Below are 17,234 nucleotides of genomic sequence, written 5' to 3'. Positions count from 1 at the left end.
CCATGACCCCTGCGGTGACCCCGGAGCAGAGACCCCCGCCTCCCTCCCCGGGCTGCTAATTAATAGTCGGTGTGTGGCATCTGCAGGTGAGCTGTTAAACTCAGGTACAGATCTTGTTTCTCTCGTTGTTATCAGACCAAAAAATGAAAAATTTTAGTCTAACTTTTTTCAGCAGCTTTTTTCTCTGCAGAGGAAAATAAAGTGTATTTTTAAACCCTGAGGGAGGCGGCACCCCTGGGTGTTACAGCATGGTCTGAGCGTCTGTTTTGGTTGATGCAGGAAGGGGGAGGATGAGGAGGAGGAGGAGGAGGAGGAGGAGGAGGAGGAGGGGGGAGCGTCTTGTCATGCCAGGAATGTTGGCTGACTCTGAACAATACCGTCGCAGCGGAGAGGGTTTCTCTGGTTCAGAAAAATCAGATGCACAGCAGCACTTTTTTTTGTTTTTAAGTCTCTGAGTGGAGTTTTTACCAAACAGGCATTCACGTTCTGCTGCAAGGCTGCACATCAGCTGTAACCGAGGCGTTAAAAAGGTCCCGTTTAGGTGGAGTTTCAGTCATTTAGCAGATGCTCTGACTCATAACGACTTACAGTAAACAGTCAGCAAAGCAAAGCCGACGACACGGGAGGTCACGGTTCTCGAGGGACGTCAGAGCGAGCAGCCGGATTGAAGTTCGGCTATAAAAAAGTTCTTCTCTGTTTATGGGATCTTGTTGGTTTTTCAGTCTGTCGGAGGGTTAACGTGTCTGAGGTTAAACTTCACAGGCTGCAGCCGGGAGTCTTGATTAGCTGACAGGGTTTCAGCTCGGCAGTCAATCTGAAGGATGCGCCGCCTTCAGGTGTTTCATTGAGCGACTGTAGTGACAACCACATGTTACAGCAGCACAAGAGACATTAAAAACTATAAGGGTGACTGTATTTAGCTTTATTTGGGTCATTAAATAACTGAGAGAAATCTGTATAGCAGCCTAGTTGCCTTAATTTTGAAAAGACTGAACGTTTTGTGGATGAAATCCTGCAAAAACATCATATTAATTGTCAGTGTTTGCTCAGGAATACATAAATTGTGCAGCGTTTCTTTTTTCTCTTAATCCATTCAACAACATTTCAGATCAATTCATCAGCACGACTGATATCAGCGGACAATTTCATCCCAAAGATCAGCCAGTGGTGGATCCTGGTCCTTCACTTCAAGGTGCACTGTGTAGTTTTGGAGAAGAAAACTCAGAATTTTAATATTTACATTATTGATAAGGTAATAACACAAGCTGAGATGTCCTCAGAACACTGTTTGAAGCTAGAAAGGTGGCAGGGTCCGCCACATATAAACAAAGTAAAACAGTATGAAACTGTGTCGTCCTTTAAGGTCAGTTTTTAAGTTATTTAGTTTGTTTCGGCATAAAAGAAAAAATCAGTTGATGAAGATCTTTCTCCTCTGATTAAAATGTCTCACTCAAAACTGCAGAGTGCACCTTTAAATAAAAGCAGCGCTACATTTTTAATATTCGACAAGTTAAAATCCTGCAATCAGAAGAAGCATAACGAGCCGCCAGGAAACACCTGTGTGGGTTTACACCACCTTTAATCTGTCATAAAATGAACATAGTGAAAAGATAGAGAAAATAAAAGTTACCAAAGACAAGTGAGGCACGATTAATGATTAATGCATCGTTAATGAGTAGTTCCTGATTCAGGACTGTGTAGTCGATGATGATGCACATTAAAGAGTAAGTGATGTTGGGACCTCTGAGGAACATGTAGTGTGTTTTACTTTACTTGAGGGGACACAAAAGTGTATGAATGAGTCGTTAACAATTAATTAATTAGTAGTTTGTTCCTCACATTTGTGTAACTTTTGAACTCTCAAATATCAAATACTGATTTTGGAATCTGCCTCAATAATCCAGTATCGTTGGAGCGGCAGTTTTCACAGCTGAAATACCTTTCGATACATATCTTAATATATTTGATGTACATATTTGATTTTTTATCTGTTCTAAATGCACCTTAAAGGGATATTTTTCAAGTTTTTAATACTCTTATCAACATGGGAGTGGACAAATATGCTTATTGTCGTCGCAACAATCCAAAACAACGATAAGTACTGTCCAGAATAATCTCCAGAATAACCTCAGAGGTGCTGCATGCTCAGAAAACATGCTGACAGCACAACATGGCAAACTCAAGTCCAACAAGCAACAACTGACGGGCATATTGAAGCTGAACCCGTCATTCGAAGTCAAGGAGGTTTGTTTCTGCTCCCCATCCACGTTACTGCTGCATCGCCTCCTGATTTCCCAAACTACAAAGCAGGCCGAGGGTCATAACGTGCGTGCGTTAAGAGGAATATGCGTTAACGTGTTATTATCGTTATTATTTGACAGCCCTAATTAGAAACATATAAAATAGGTAGAAATACATTCGTACACATTAAAGGAAGCGAGGACCTTGAATACTGATCATCCTGAGCAGCGTCCAAACAAACCAACAGGAAGAGTAAAACAAAGGCAGTCAGGAGTCTCGTCCCTGGATAGAAAAATAGTTTTTCTGCCTCCCTCATTATTTCATCTCCATCAGTTCTGTCTCCACTCTTCCTCTGAGGTCATCCATCTGTTTTCTCCATCTGACACATCCGCCCCAAACCCAAACTCACCAATCGTCCTCGTCCTGGCAGAGCGACGTCTGGAGCCTCGGCGCTCACCAGGCAGGCGCTGTGATTAGCTCTGGCTCCGTCGAGTGGAAAGATTTCGGCCTTGGTGGTTCCTGTTCTGCAGCTTTTGTTTTTCAGGCTGTCGTGTGAGGAACATGAATCATGACCACACTCAGTCACCAGGAATATTTGTCAAAATGGTTTCCTCTGCTCCGGTTAACACGGTCCAGCCAGCTTCATTTGATTGCGGAAAGTCCTGATGCAGAGTCGTGTTACCGAGATGAAACGAGCGGCAGCAAATTTAATATATCCCTTGTTGTATTAGCAAACCATGGCATCCAAACACCAACCACCCCTAATGATGGGAGGATTTTCTGCATTTTTTAGATGGATTATTTTATTGTTAAATTACTATCTGTGTGTTTTGGGACTGCTGGTCAGATAAAACAAGACATTTAAATGCGTCAACTTGAATTCTGGTAAACTATTAATATACATATATATAAGTAGCAGCAGCCACAGATCTTTTATCTGTCACATGTATTACATGTCGTGTATGACGCCTGAGCGTTGTCCATGCTGCTGGTGTAATCTGATGTCATGCTTCACGCTGTGAGGTAAAGCTCCGTTTATGAACAAAGAGCACCTCAGTTCTGTTATGAGTTCTTGATGCAACCGTTTCATCAGAACCGTTTCATCAGAACCGTTTCACAGTCACTCTCTGAGAGATACGGACGTTAGGAAACATTGCAAAACGAAGAGCAGGGATGAACTGGGACCAACTTTGCAGGTTTGCTGTGATATATAATATTTTCAAGCAACACCACCGTCTCTACGTGATAAAATAAACAGTTCACTACAAGTACTGCGAGTTTCAACACTGCTGAGGTTGAGCTCTCGTCTCCACAGAGACTTGGACAACATGCAGCTATCTAATTATGATACAGGTCTGCAGTTCTGCTACAGGAGCGGTGTTTAAAGCATTTACGCAGTCAGAGTGAGACTGAGTGATGCGACTCCCTGACGTCCGGTCGGTGTTGGAACATATTTAGGTGACAGATGGCGAATGTGAGGGAATCTGTTAATCTGGCTCCCGACCCCTCGTTCCCGCCATCAGGGGTTCGGCTCGATTCCCAAACATCAAACCGAGGACGTGCTTCTTCCTCTCCTGGCATCTCTCAACGTGTCCCGAGTGTTCTCGTCTTTCCTTCCTCTTAGAAACGCCTCCATCAAACTGTCAGCTTCATTTACATCTGAGTTCAAAATGTTTTTCTCTGGGCCTGAAGTTCACTCACATTCCAGCAGTAACAGCAGTGAAGTGAGCTCCTGAGGTTGCCGAGGTCGTGCGGCGGCACACTCAGCCCAACACCAAAGATAAAAGCTGGCGTTCCTTCAGTCCTCGCGTGAGCATGCAGATAAGAGATTATGAACTTTCCTGTTATCAGTGTGCCCACATTCCTGCCTCGCAGCTTCCTCGTGACCTTTGCCCTTCGCCATCTGGTTCAGGGACATCGCTGAGAGGCCGAACATACTTCAGAAACTGGCAACTGCGACTCAAATTCACCCCAATTTTCAACGGAGACACTGAAAATCAAACTGTCTCTTTCTTGTTTTTGTTGAACGAGCCGAGCCGTTCCACAAGAACCACAGACATCAACAAAGTCTTATCTTAATCGATGCCAGACTGGCCCGCGGCTCCAAACTCCTCAGGATAAATGATTCACTTTGACAAGAAGCCAAACCTTAAACATGAACTCCAATATATTTATATATTTCATCTGAGGCTGCTTTCTCTTTTTAATCGCGATAGGAGCCAACGACTACCGCACATGAAGGCTCGGTCCAGTCCAGCCTCCCAGGTGGACTCAAACTGTGGTTCGCATGGATGTTTTTTTTTTGTGCCTGTGATTAAAAATGAATTCATGCTCCTCAGGCCCTCTACAGTCCGAGGCTGGTTTCTGTCAATGATTAGTTAATGGTCCTCAGATCGAACACCAACAACCAATCAATGGATTGCATTCCCAGGTTGTCAAATACTGACGCTCTGACTTAACTCCAAGCGTTGGGAATGAGACTTTAAAATCATTTAATGCCAGTTGAATTTGTCACTGACATGCAGCTTGTGTGTGCTGCTGCTCACAGACCGTCTACACTGGATGCATCTCAGCTGGGTTTTCCCGACATCCCTCTCATGCGGAACAGATATGCTCCCATTTTAATCGATGCATCTATCTACGCAGGCTCCTAATGGCTCACGCTTCAGTCACATGTGTAGAAGCGTGACACATTCGGCTCTGGACATAAATCTTTGAGACAGTCGACTGAGTAGCGTGGATGGTTCGGTATCGTCAGTGTTTTAACATCTTGCTGACAGTGATAACTCTGACGTCAGTCAGGAAAATCCCTTGTAGGAACAGTCACAATCTTTCCAATGCCTCTGATAATTTCATGCTTGAATAAACCAAGAAGTTAAAGCTGAGATCTCCACAGAGATCCACAACCCGTGTCTTCTAACCTTGTGTTGCATATGCGAGGTAATTAATCCGTAAACTGTGACCCATGATGACGGCGTCCACAGAGGGTAGACATCTGTCACACCTTGATGCCGACCATCAGGAGGGTTTAGAGATTTCAAGCTCAAATAGATCAATCATCAAATCATCTCTCTGCCCGGCTTTAGATGGAAGTAGTTTCTGCCTTAACCGAGAGCCATTATCCTGCCATACATCCATGCGTTTACTGTAACACTGCTGCATGCTTGGCTTTGAAAAATTATCTGTTTTCACTGAAGGCAGCAGCTGAATAATTTCCAAACCTACAGGCAAAAACTGGCAGCGACACAAAGAAAGGAAAAGACTTTGACTCCAAACCGACATCACTCAGATTGGAAAATAAAAAACAGCTCACATAAATTTACTCGAACATTAAAATGCCTACAGGACTTCATAGGGCCAGATACCATGCTGACATGAACACGTAACAATACTTGTTTGAAAAATAGATGTAGGATTGTTTTTTTAGCTTCAGATTAAACTGATGAGGTCTTATTTTCAGCCCTGTCACCCTAAAATAATGGTTAGATGTTTGGAAAATTTAATGTCAGTCTTAGGAATAATTATTGTGACATGAACATTTTGAAAAACATCGGCTCATGTCGCAAAAGGTGAACTTTTATTCGTGAATCCCTAAAAAGTTGGCTGATTAGACGGATTGTTCTCGGGAACGTTGTAAACACATCGCTTGAGGCTCCTGCAATCCTACGATTTAGCATCGCCCACGATTTATAAGTAACAGTATCTCATGCTAACATGTTCGCTAAAGTCTTGAAACCTGAGAGATGAAACACTTCAAGATACACCGACTAACTTTTCCCTCGTGCCAACAGTTCAGGAAGCAGAATAAGTAATAAGTGGGAACTCAGAGAGACGAGGAAGGTCTCATTTTCCGATCACATAAGGCCAATAAAGAAGTGATTAATACATGTAAATTGCTACAAATTGTTACATAGAGCACCTTTAAAGTGACGTAAGTACAGGACTCAGACGTCTGATTGGTCTGTCTGCTGTCTGACTGGATGTTTGGCTCAGCCGGCTGTTTATGAGATGCAGAGACACAGCAAACACTGAGACATTTGGCAGGGAAGCTTGTTATTATGGCCTGAGGCTTCAGCTCTGGTCAGAGGAGGACTAGATGTGGACTGGAAAGCAGCAGCAGTCCTGAAGTCCTGGTTCTGATCCCTGGGTGTCAACTGACTTCCTCTCTGTGACATCTGACCTTTGGGTGCCGTGGAAATGAGCCAAGAGCTATTTACGGTCAGGAGATTAAAATAAAATGCCCCCAAAGCTCTGATTGGTCGACAGTTTCTCCAACCAGGAAATATTCGCGCTATTTCAGTCGCTGGAAGTGTGTTCAGTGTCTGAGACGGTTTGTCCTGCGGGTGGCACAAGTGGGAGCGTCATGGGGTCAATAAAATCTGCAGGATTCACAACGGGGGAGAAAATTTAACTGCAATCTGTGCAAAAGTTTTATTTTAACATAGTCCACTGCAGAACATAAAACTGACAGGATGCCATCGATAGGATTCGTGAACGTGGACCCAAATTTTAAACTCTTCCACGTCTCTCAACACGACATCTCGCATGCCTGCACCACGTCGCAGAGTTCAGGGGTGATGGCGGTGATCATGTTTTTTGTGGGGCCAATACGGATACTGATAAATAGTAACCAAGGAGACCGATAACTGTACGGTCCGATCATCAAGCCACGACCTGAGATCACACTGTAAGTGTAAAAACAGCCCGGCCCTCGCTCCCCCTGCACACTGCACGGCAAACGACGCCCGACGAAGCTGAAATTGTTGATGTTAATGTATCTCTGGATTCTCTGAAAAGTTTTGGGATCTTCCAGGAATTTAAAATAAAACTTCAACAGCTGTAAAATAAACGTGGATACAGTTTCTTGCAGTACGCGGTTGTGCAGAATCTCCACATCCAGATGTTTCCACAGACTTGAACATGGAAAAACTATTGGCTCATAAAATCACGTGTAAAAGCAAATGCTAAAGCTTTCATGATCCGCGATGTGCGCTTGTAACTCGAGCACTTCAACACTCGCAAACAGCGAGAATAGTTAAACAGAAGTTCATTTATATGACACGAGCTGTCTGTTGAGCTCATCCAGCTGTGGCTTCCATAAAGTCATTGAATGGGAACAATATAAAAACAGTCAGAAGGTCAAATGAAGTTGAAGAGACTTCTGCAGACGGGCTGAAACACTTCACGCAGTCATTAAAGGCTTCTGGTTTAATGTCTCTGCTGCTTATTCTGTCAGTCTGTCAGCATCTCTGCAGGAGACATGACGCCTCAGGCTGTTTGGTGTGGACGTCCAAACCCTGGAGATTTTTCATTATTTACTTGTATATTGTATTTTTGTTTTAGATTATTCCTTCAAAAGAGCTTTGAGCCTCACTACAGCCCTTTATGCTGCTGCACTGCATTACAACATCATGTCGCATGTTAATCTGGCCTGTCAGCAGCAAGTTTTTCATAGTTTAGTTCAGTTCAGTGTTTTTATTTAGTTTTTGGTTACGAAACTGCTTATTTTCATTGTAGTGTCTGTTGAGTTTACGATAATAACGCTGGTCTGTAGATATATTTGGATAAAGTAACGATATGATGATCTATACGTCTAACGCACCTCGACGTTGCTCTACCCGACTCTTCGACAGTAAGAATTGCCGTGCATACATAATTTCCCGATCCATCATCATCACTGCGACTCAATCTCGTCCTGTTCTTTTCAGTAAATTCACAGAAATGTAGTTGAAATGTTTCTTTAAAAATCGGGCTACATTTAATTGGAAAAAGCCTGAATGTTTTCATTGTCCAACAGATCACAGTCCGACAGAAGGAAAAGCTGCAGAAGGAAAAACAAAAAAAACACGAGTGGTCACGTGAATCTTAAAGGTTGAGTGCTATTGCTACGCTGCTTATTTCAGAGTTTTCTCTCGCTGTCCTTTGTGAGGCTCGCACACATACGCAAAATTAACAGTGGCAAATATTCGCCTCTCATTCACTTTTATTTTGTGCAAAAGAAGAGGCAAATAAAACATTTGCATCGAGCGGCGAAGCAAATTTGTATCTTGGCTTCTGTGGAGTTCAACTTTGTTGAACTTTGAAAGTCACAGCCTCGACCAAAAGCAAAGAAATGTGTGTGGTCGACTTCTCTGGCAGTCGATGGCCGTTCGCTTCTGTGTGACTGTGACCCTAACCTTTCTCTCTCTCTCTCTTCAGGATGATTGACAGCTGCTCCTTCTGAACCCCAGGATGCCTGTGGTGCCAGTGGGCGGGGCATCCTCCTCCCAACAAGTCGTACCTGTCGCCCTCACCTGCTCCTGGCTTCTTCTGGTCTTCCACACCGCCTTTGGTCAGAAACCCGCCAGGCTGCCCTTAATCGGCCGGAAGCCCTTCATCGCTGCCTGGAACGCCCCGCTGGACATGTGCACCATCAAGTACAACGTCTCCACCAACATCGATCGCCTGTTCCACATCCACGGGAGCCCACGCGCCGATTGGACGGGTCAGAACGTCACCATCTTCTACGCCAACCGGCTGGGCTACTACCCCCACTACACGCCACAGGGTGTCGCTGTGCACGGCGGCCTGCCGCAGAACTGCAGCCTGGACCAGCACCTGTTCAAGGCCTACCAGGACATCAACCACTTCATCCCTTCAGAGGACTTCCGTGGCCTGGCCGTCATCGACTGGGAGTTCTGGCGGCCTCAGTGGAGCCGTAACTGGCACAAGAAGGACATCTACCGGCGCAAGTCTAAGGAGCTGACCTCCAAGGCGTACGTCAACGTGACGGAGGCGCAGGTGGAGGAGCTGGCACGGCGCCGCTTTGAGAAGAGCGCCAAGGCGTTCATGCAGAGGACTATCCAGCTGGGGATACGCCTTCGCCCAAACACCCTCTGGGGTTTCTACCTCTACCCTGACTGCCACAATTACAACCTCCATGAACAGAACTACACGGGCTTCTGCCCTCTGCTGGAGAGGATGAGGAACGACGAGCTGCTGTGGCTGTGGAACAGCAGCACGGTGCTCTTCCCGTCCGTGGCCATCAGGAAAAGTCACACCAACAGTATCAGCAACCTGCACTTCTCCCAGCACAGGATCCGAGAGTCGCTCCGCGTCGCCTCGCTGACGTCCAAGGAGTACGACCTCCCCACCTACGTGTACCTGAGGCTGGGCTACCGAGATGATCCGCTGGGCTTCCTCACCACAGTAAGAACAAAGATCATCAGACAGTTTGTCCCATCAGCACTATGCTGGCACACAATGAAGTAGTTAATGTCCACATAGTCACAAGTCCAGCAGCTTTGCTAGAGTCACATTATGTTCAATATGGAAGCCTGAACCTCAACCAAGATCTGAGGTGGCACATCAGAAAACACATATATGGACTGTTTGAGTTTTTTGAAAGTTCCCAAAAAAACAACAACACTGAAGCACACATGGTTCAAAGTTTCTTAAAATCTTGCCCACAGTGGTAACTTTGACATAAACAGGAAACATCCCTTGCAGAATCATGAAGTCACTCTTCAGTAGTGTCATTTGCATCTTTTCTCACAGTCATTTAAAATACTTGACTTGAAACTAAATCGTACGTAACTCTGACTGATAAATTTTATCTTCTTGCCCCCAAGCCGATGAAAAGTTAGGTGAAGTTTCGTAGTCCACAAATCATTTCTGCAGAAGCAAAGCAGCGTTGCAGCATAAAAATCAACAGCTTGTCCAATCCAAGTCTCCAGAAGCCCAGAGATCCCAAATTGATCTGAGAAGATGTTATTTACACCCTTTCCTAAGCTGAAATCTTCCCTGTAGATGCTAAGCTAAAAGCGCCTGAAGTGGCTGCACAAACTCAACCACACATCTTTTCAGAGCATTTTAGAGACTTGGATTTTGCCGGACGAGCTGTACGGAGCCATTTTATGTTTTTTCTATTTCAAAGCTGCAACTCTGTTTTGCTGTGAAGCTCCAAAAATGTTTTGTGCAGAACGAAACTTCACCCGACTTTCCATCGTCACAGCATTAAGTCTGAATTTTCATTATTTGGAGAACGTATCCTTTAAATTAAGCGTGTCATGTCTGGGATGAATTATCCATCCAATAAAAAACAGTCATGTATTTTTTTTATGAGGAACAAGCGCACTGATTCTTTCGTCTGCACAAAGACAAACAGGAATGCAATAAATATAAAACATTGTGTCACTGAGAATGTCCTGACCTCAATTCTGAGTGACGTAGTCCTGCATGCAAGGTGAGTACTCACCTGTCTGTGTGACGTCACCGGCATGAGCAACAGAGAGAAGACGACTGGGTGAGGAGAGGCTGACAGCGACAGTCCAGGATGGCGCTCTGTGAAATGAGCATAAAAGATCAGTTTCCTGAGTCACTTCATCAAATAAAAGCTCTAAAGTTATCAAATAAAACTACATACAGTTACAATCTCCCTTGAATTTATTGACTACTGCCATCTAGTGGAGATCCACAGAAAGGCAGCAGCTCCAGCCTCCTCGCTCCACCTGAAAGGAGTTTTTCAAATAACCGTTGAAATATGTCGACCAGGTAACCTGCACAGTATTTTCACAGTGAAAATAAAAAGACAAATGTGGATGTTTGTTTCTTTTATTGATTAAAAAAAGCATTTTTTAGAAATAATCAGTTTTTCTTACCTTGATCTTGAACAGAATCAGAACCTCGGACTCTTTGCTCCACATCATTCTTCTCTCTGGTCACAGAAAGTGCTTAATCGTGATTATACAATACAGGAGTACAGGTGTAGCCTCCTCCAGACCACACAGATACAAAATGTATAAATAAATACTCAAATATTTTTTATTATTTATTATATATATATATATATATATATATATATATATATATATATATATATATATATATATATATATTTAATGGTGATTAAAAAGGTTGTTCCCTTTCAAATAGAAAATAAAGTAAATTAAAACAACTAAAAACTTAAAATTGGTGTCTTTATGTAATTATAACACTCCCACATTGTAAAATCTGACAACGTGACTTAAAAATCAAGGAAACCGTTTACCTCTAAACGACCAGGTGAAGCTGACTAATTATTTAAGTTGTTAAAACTCTTACAAGCTCGTACAACTTAAATGTAAAAGGCTACTTTACTTATTAAACTCTGATGGCATCGGTTTCATCGGTTTCCTTTATTAAAGTCAGCCTTTAAATTTACAGTGTATAATCGTAACAACAGTGTTTCTCACCTGAAAGCAAGACCGACATAACAGTGTGCGATCTAAACGTGTTAACATGAGCGTAGAGCTGAGGTCTATGAGAGGCGTTTATTCACCGCAGTGTGCAGAGGACTTCGTGGAGCTGAGACTTGGTCACGTCTTATCAAATGTACTGTATTTATTAAACATGATGTGATCATTTTAAAGCTTTTATTGGATAATTCAGATCCTTTCTTCTTCTCCAAACGTTCCCTGAATGTTCGCTGGTGTTAGTGACGGTGACAGGCCGTGATGTGACCTCAGCATCTGTGTGTTTCCTGCAGAAAGACTTGATCCACACCATCGGGGAGAGTGCTGCGCTGGGAGCTGCAGGCTTCGTCATCTGGGGAGACCTGAACCTGACCTCGTCCAGGGTGAGTGACCTCTAACCTTCGCCCAAAAACTCTTCGTCTCTTACGTTCTGTTAGAAAAGAGCTGCTGGTCTCACAAAAAGGGAAAAGATCCTCCGACTCGCTCTGTCACCTTCACTGATACATGAAGAACATTTAAATACAGGTCATATACGCTGCTGTGGTGGAAGATCTGCTGTCAGATGTTCTCTGATGCTCCATCATGTAGTCGTTGGGAGAGATGATGTCCGACGCCTTCCAGTTAAAAACGCTCTTCTCTCCACCGTCTTCGTTTGTTTTGGACTCCAGACGAGCCACAGCTGTAAATATGGTCAGACAATAGAGAGCTGACATCATGTGGTCGGTGTGTGTTGTGAAACCACTGACATTTTGAAAACTATGATACACATGTTTTAACAGCGTGCAGTCGTCCTGTCTGCATGGAAAAAGTTTATCCAAACAGCACCTAAACCACCAGAATCTCAGGGAGTGTCGCTTATTTATAAATTTAGCATTTTCTGTGCACATTTGTTTTTCATAAAACACGACCCACCTTAACGTTAACTGTATTAAATATGGACGGAGCTTCTCGTGTCTGAAAAGCGAAGCCTTTAACCTGCATTCTTTCTATTGGCCAGCAGGGGGCGACTCCACAAGTCCAACTCTATGTAAGCTTATGAGAAAACGACCCCACTTTTCCCTTGATTTATTATCTCAGTAAACAGTTTCCTGATGGGTTTATGGTCTCAGTCGCTTCTTCAACACAGCATGATGTTCATTAAGTGAATTATGGCTCAATTATAGTAAAATAGTCGATAAAGCAGGTTGTGCTTTAGGACAAGGAGTAGCTGGGGTCAGATGTTCGAATCCGGCAGGTAAGACGTTGACAGATCTGTCTGACATCAGGTGAGTTTGTGTCCAAATTGAGTTCAAAACTCTCTTTTTAGCTTCGGTTTGGTTTCCACCGACTCCTGAACACTAACATGCCTTTTCTCCCCATTCCAGTCTCTCTCTGTCTGTTTCCGTCTTTGTTTCGTCTCGCTGCGTCTGCCGTGCGTGATGTGCACTGATAGGTTGAAATCAGTCTTGTGATGTTGGGAAGGAATAAAAATAATCCATAATTTCCCTCAGATGCTAACTGAGCCTGTTTTGAAAATGTGAGGAGGAGAAAGTTCAGATAAGTCAAAAGCTGTCAGAGAAATAAATACTGAGGTAAAGATTTCTGAAACATCTACTTAAGTACAGCAACAAAGTATTTGTACTTTCTTACTTCCCACCTCTGCTCCTGAACGATATCTGGTTGTAATGCAACTTCAGATTCATTCCCAACCCATCAAAGACTGAGGCTTTGGGATCGTAGGTCGGGTCGGACGCCATCCCAAAGCTTCGAGTTGGGAATGAAACTCAAAAATTTACTTTTTTACAGACTTAATAAAATAATTGAACTATGCAACCTAAAAGAAAACAACTTAAAAACAGTTATTGTTGCTGTTTTTTTCCTTTAGCAAGTCTAAAAATGTATATGTGAGGATAAAGTGAGTCCTTATTCTTTTTTCGTATCACTTCTTGCTTCCACAGTACAACTGCTCCAAGGTGAAAGCCTTCCTGAAACACCGCCTGGGCCAGTACATCACCAACGTGACGCGAGCCGCTGAGGTCTGCAGCGACTCCCTGTGCCAGGGGAACGGTCGCTGCATCCGCCGGGACCCCCTCGCCCCCCATTACCTCCACCTGAGCACCAAAAGCTACCGCATCCGTCTCTCCGTCGATGGGGACTTTACCATCACTGGGTGGCACTCGCAGCACGATCTGCAGCTGCTGACTGAGAGGTTTCGCTGCCACTGCTACGAAGGCCACGAGGGCGAGAGCTGCGACAGCATCAACAAGGTGAAGGAGGACGACGGGCCGTGGAGGAAGGAGGAGGACGACAAGAAGAAGAGGTGGCTGTGGGAGAAGGAGCAGGTTGAACGGTCGGATGGAGAGAAGAGTGTGGCACCGCTGACCAGATGCAGCCTTCAGCTGATGCTGTTGATGCTCCTGTTGAACTTATCGTTAGTAAAGACGATCGTATGATGCAGGTGTCATTATTCAACGCAGCTGTGTTCAGATGTTACTTTTCAACACAGAGACGATGATGTGTTTGATTTACGATGAAGACCGACTGGGTTTTTGCTGGATTTGAACCCCGGATCTTATTGTTCCACCCTCTTTTAAAGACTTACCAAATGTTTTTTTATTTTTTACTGTCTGTGAATCTGATAATAGTTGGGTTTAGTTTTTTCAAATGATTGGCACTTTGGCCTGATTCCAGGCTGCTGACTCACAGCCAACATCTCACATTAGCTCAGTGATTCAAATACGTCTGGTGTTGTTGTCTTTGACGACTGTTTCCCTGCCTGGATGAGATGTTTGCAGCTGCACAGGTAGCTGAGAGATGACTTATAGAAATAACATCCTAACATCCCTCGGCTAATAGTTGACCCTTGGTTAGCCCTAACCCTGCTCTGGAGCAAGACCAGCAAACCTTAGGCTAAAGTCGGCGGTTTGCTCACTTTGAAATGTGCCAGTGTGAATGCTTTCGTAGCCTAAAGCGCAGTGTGAAAGCCTACGACGACCGTCTACAGTCGTCCCAGTGGTTCTGTTCTGTTCTTAGATACAAGGGTGCTTTGAAGTCGGCATGCTCGCAGTGACAATGCTAACATGCTAATATTAAGCAGGTATTGTGTTTATGTTTATAGCATGTTCAGTTTTGCATGTTAACATGCTAACAGCTGTACAGGCTGATGGTGATGACATTAGTTTTGCAGGTAGAACTGAACTGGATTTTTGACCTAAAAGTCAGGTGATCCCCAAAGTGATTAGAAACGATCCAGAGCTGGTCTGTGATGTCTGAACCAAACGTCACGGCAATCTATCAAACAGTCGTTCAGACATTTCCCTTCAAATCCACAAATGACAACGCTAGGGGAAAAGTCGGGGGACCGCCAGTCGGGTTCATCCTCTGGAAACCATGAATGTCTTTGAAAATGTAAACGAAAGAGGAACTTCATCCGATCAACACATGATCGCTCAGCTGAGGTCGCCGCTGAGTGGGAGAGAAACGTTTTTTAATTAGTTGTTCAATGTGAAACGAAAACGAAGCCTTTTTTTTCTCTGACCGCTGCTGTGTTGAAAAGTAACACATGTACAAATAAAACAAAAGAAAACAAAAAACACGTCCTTTTCAGGGAGCGTGATGGCACTTTACATGACACAGAGGTTTTGGCGTGTTGACAGGTGAAGGTTTTGGTCGACCAGGTGAACTTCTGACTTCTGCCAACAATCTGCTCTGCCTCTTCTGCCGACAACTGCATCAGTTCTTCCAAGAATGTCAATTGAGGATCGGATCGGAGGGATTGTTTCTGTTTTTTTTGTACTTTTAAAAGCTTCCTGGTTCAGTAAAACCACAGTAAGTCGTGGCAGCAGGACGGAGCCGAGCCTTTCAGTGGAAACCAAAGGGTGCTAATGCTACAAACAGCCACATGTAGGAGAAATAATCACTAATATTTGGTCATTCTGTGTTTTTGAAGACATCCTTGAAGAGTTGCTGTTTATTTCTAATGGCACGAAGCTTGTTTTGTTTTTTTCAACAATAAGCTGTTATGTTACTTGACATTATACATGAAGTATCTATTTTTTGTACTGTTGCTTACATAATACTAACTACGAGGGAAACGCCTCATATTTGAGCCTGGCGTGCACATGTTGAAGGTGCTATTTCAGAATAGTACGTATCTTTTCTATATAAAATACAAGTATAGAGGGTCGGGTTTGTTTTTTCAACGATCATGTAGACGTTAATGTTACTATATCTCAGTTCAGAGGAATCAGATGTGTTCAGTTCTTGATGATATCTCATCTTGTGGACGTCGTGTCTCTGTCTTTGAGGCTGATGTACACGACCGTAGGTGTGACGAAACACTGAACAGGATGTAAAGGATGGCACATATTGTATCTGGGAAGTGGTGAAATAATGATGTGATTAATGTGTCACATCCCATAGGATTATATGACTTGCAACCTGGAAAATGGCCGCTGTGTGAATATCGTCTATGCCTGCTTCCTGCCTACGTCGGTGGCTTCAATTCAAACCCAAAGTTTAAACCTAAACCCGTTTTTAAGGTGTTAAAGTATCGTCTCCTGCAGTAATGTAAGTGGAAGCAGGTCAGAAGTCCAAACATTTGTACCTGACATGAGAAGAACCTGGAGCGTTCAGCCTTCATGAGCAGATGAAGTTAACTGAGTTTTCATACATTTGTAGATATGCAGATATAACTTCCATTACTGAATACACCAGAATACAAACAATAACAATAATAATTAATTTTCTGACTTGATATCACGTCCGCTTCCACTAGGATTGGAGACAACGGTTACAAAACTCTGGGAGACGGAGCTGACGTAACTTCCTCCTCCCGTCAGTGGCCAACACGTTCTCGCTCCCAACTGGTCAGACACAGCGAAAAGTTAGCAAGTTAGCAATAAATGTAACTTCCGTTTAGACTTTCAAAATAAAGCTTGCTGACAAACAGTTCACATATTATGACAGGTTGTGACTTTTGGACTGTTGTTGTGGCGTGGTTGGGATTAGGCACCAAACTACTTGGTGATGTTTAGGAAAAGATCATACATACAATTAAAATGACTCCATTCAGCCACAAACTGAATCTGAAAACAAATCAATCCGGACTCTTGGTCTGAAAACAGCTCATATTGGTCAGTTTGAAAGGTAAAAACAAATGTCATGTAGCTTATTGTCCTACGAGAGCAAATGTGTCTTCGTATCAACTCAGTTTGTGCCACTAAGATCGAGTCTGTTTCCACTTGTGTCTTTACTTTGCACACAGTCACTCTGAAAATACACTTTGCACTCAATCTCAAAACACCTTTACACACTTTTTGAAAAAGCCTCGGGTGAGACTGGCTGGAGCTGGTGGATTTAGGGAAAACATGCACATTCAAGTTTGTAACTAGACTGTTCTGGAGGACAATCCAGATGTATCACAGACCAGAGACCTGCAGCATTTTAAATCCTGAGTAGACTGTTACTTTCTGGTCTCTTAACATAAACATGTAGCGTCAGACACACTGATCCTGGCTTAAACTGAATCAGTATTTTCATCTCAAACAAGCGTTCAGGTGAACTTCAGGTTCATGTTGCAGTAACTGTTTCCTGCACTAACTGTGTTTTGTCTCTGAAGATTGTAAACCAAATGCAACAAGGACTATGCAACACATGAAAAGTGTTATTTGAATGTAAATGCACTGCGATTAAAGAGTTTTCCTCAGTACAACCGTGTTTCCTCTTTTTCTGTGGAGGGGTTCAGGGGAGCTGTAGTCCAAAAGTACAAGTTTAAAGTACTTCTACTTCACTTGAGTATTT

General features: G+C 43.5%; 1 protein-coding gene across 1 annotated transcript; it reads left to right on the top strand.

The window, feature by feature from the left end:
- On the top strand, nucleotides 1-15,670 carry hyal4 (hyaluronidase 4). The gene is made up of 4 exons (XM_073471340.1): nucleotides 1-86; nucleotides 8,440-9,429; nucleotides 11,747-11,836; nucleotides 13,391-15,670. Exons 2-4 carry the CDS (start codon nucleotides 8,473-8,475, stop codon nucleotides 13,883-13,885), a joined length of 1,542 nt encoding a protein of 513 aa, XP_073327441.1. The 5' UTR covers nucleotides 1-86; nucleotides 8,440-8,472; the 3' UTR covers nucleotides 13,886-15,670.
- The last annotated feature ends 1,564 nt before the right edge of the window (nucleotides 15,671-17,234 follow it).

Source organism: Pagrus major, chromosome 8 (genome assembly GCF_040436345.1).
Source record: "Pagrus major chromosome 8, Pma_NU_1.0".
Taxonomy (NCBI): Eukaryota; Metazoa; Chordata; class Actinopteri; order Spariformes; family Sparidae; genus Pagrus; species Pagrus major.
This window is presented reverse-complemented; position numbering and strand designations above follow the sequence as displayed.

What these genes read in the sequence shown, in the direction of transcription:
- hyal4 (XM_073471340.1), top strand. Translation starts at nt 8,473, where the DNA reads ATGCCTGTGGTGCCAGTGGGCGGGGCATCCTCCTCCCAACAAGTCGTA. An exon ending in CGCTGGGCTTCCTCACCACA is followed by an intron (nt 9,430 to 11,746) that starts GTAAGAACAAAG and finishes TGTTTCCTGCAG; the next exon opens with AAAGACTTGATCCACACCAT. An exon ending in TGAACCTGACCTCGTCCAGG is followed by an intron (nt 11,837 to 13,390) that starts GTGAGTGACCTC and finishes TTGCTTCCACAG; the next exon opens with TACAACTGCTCCAAGGTGAA.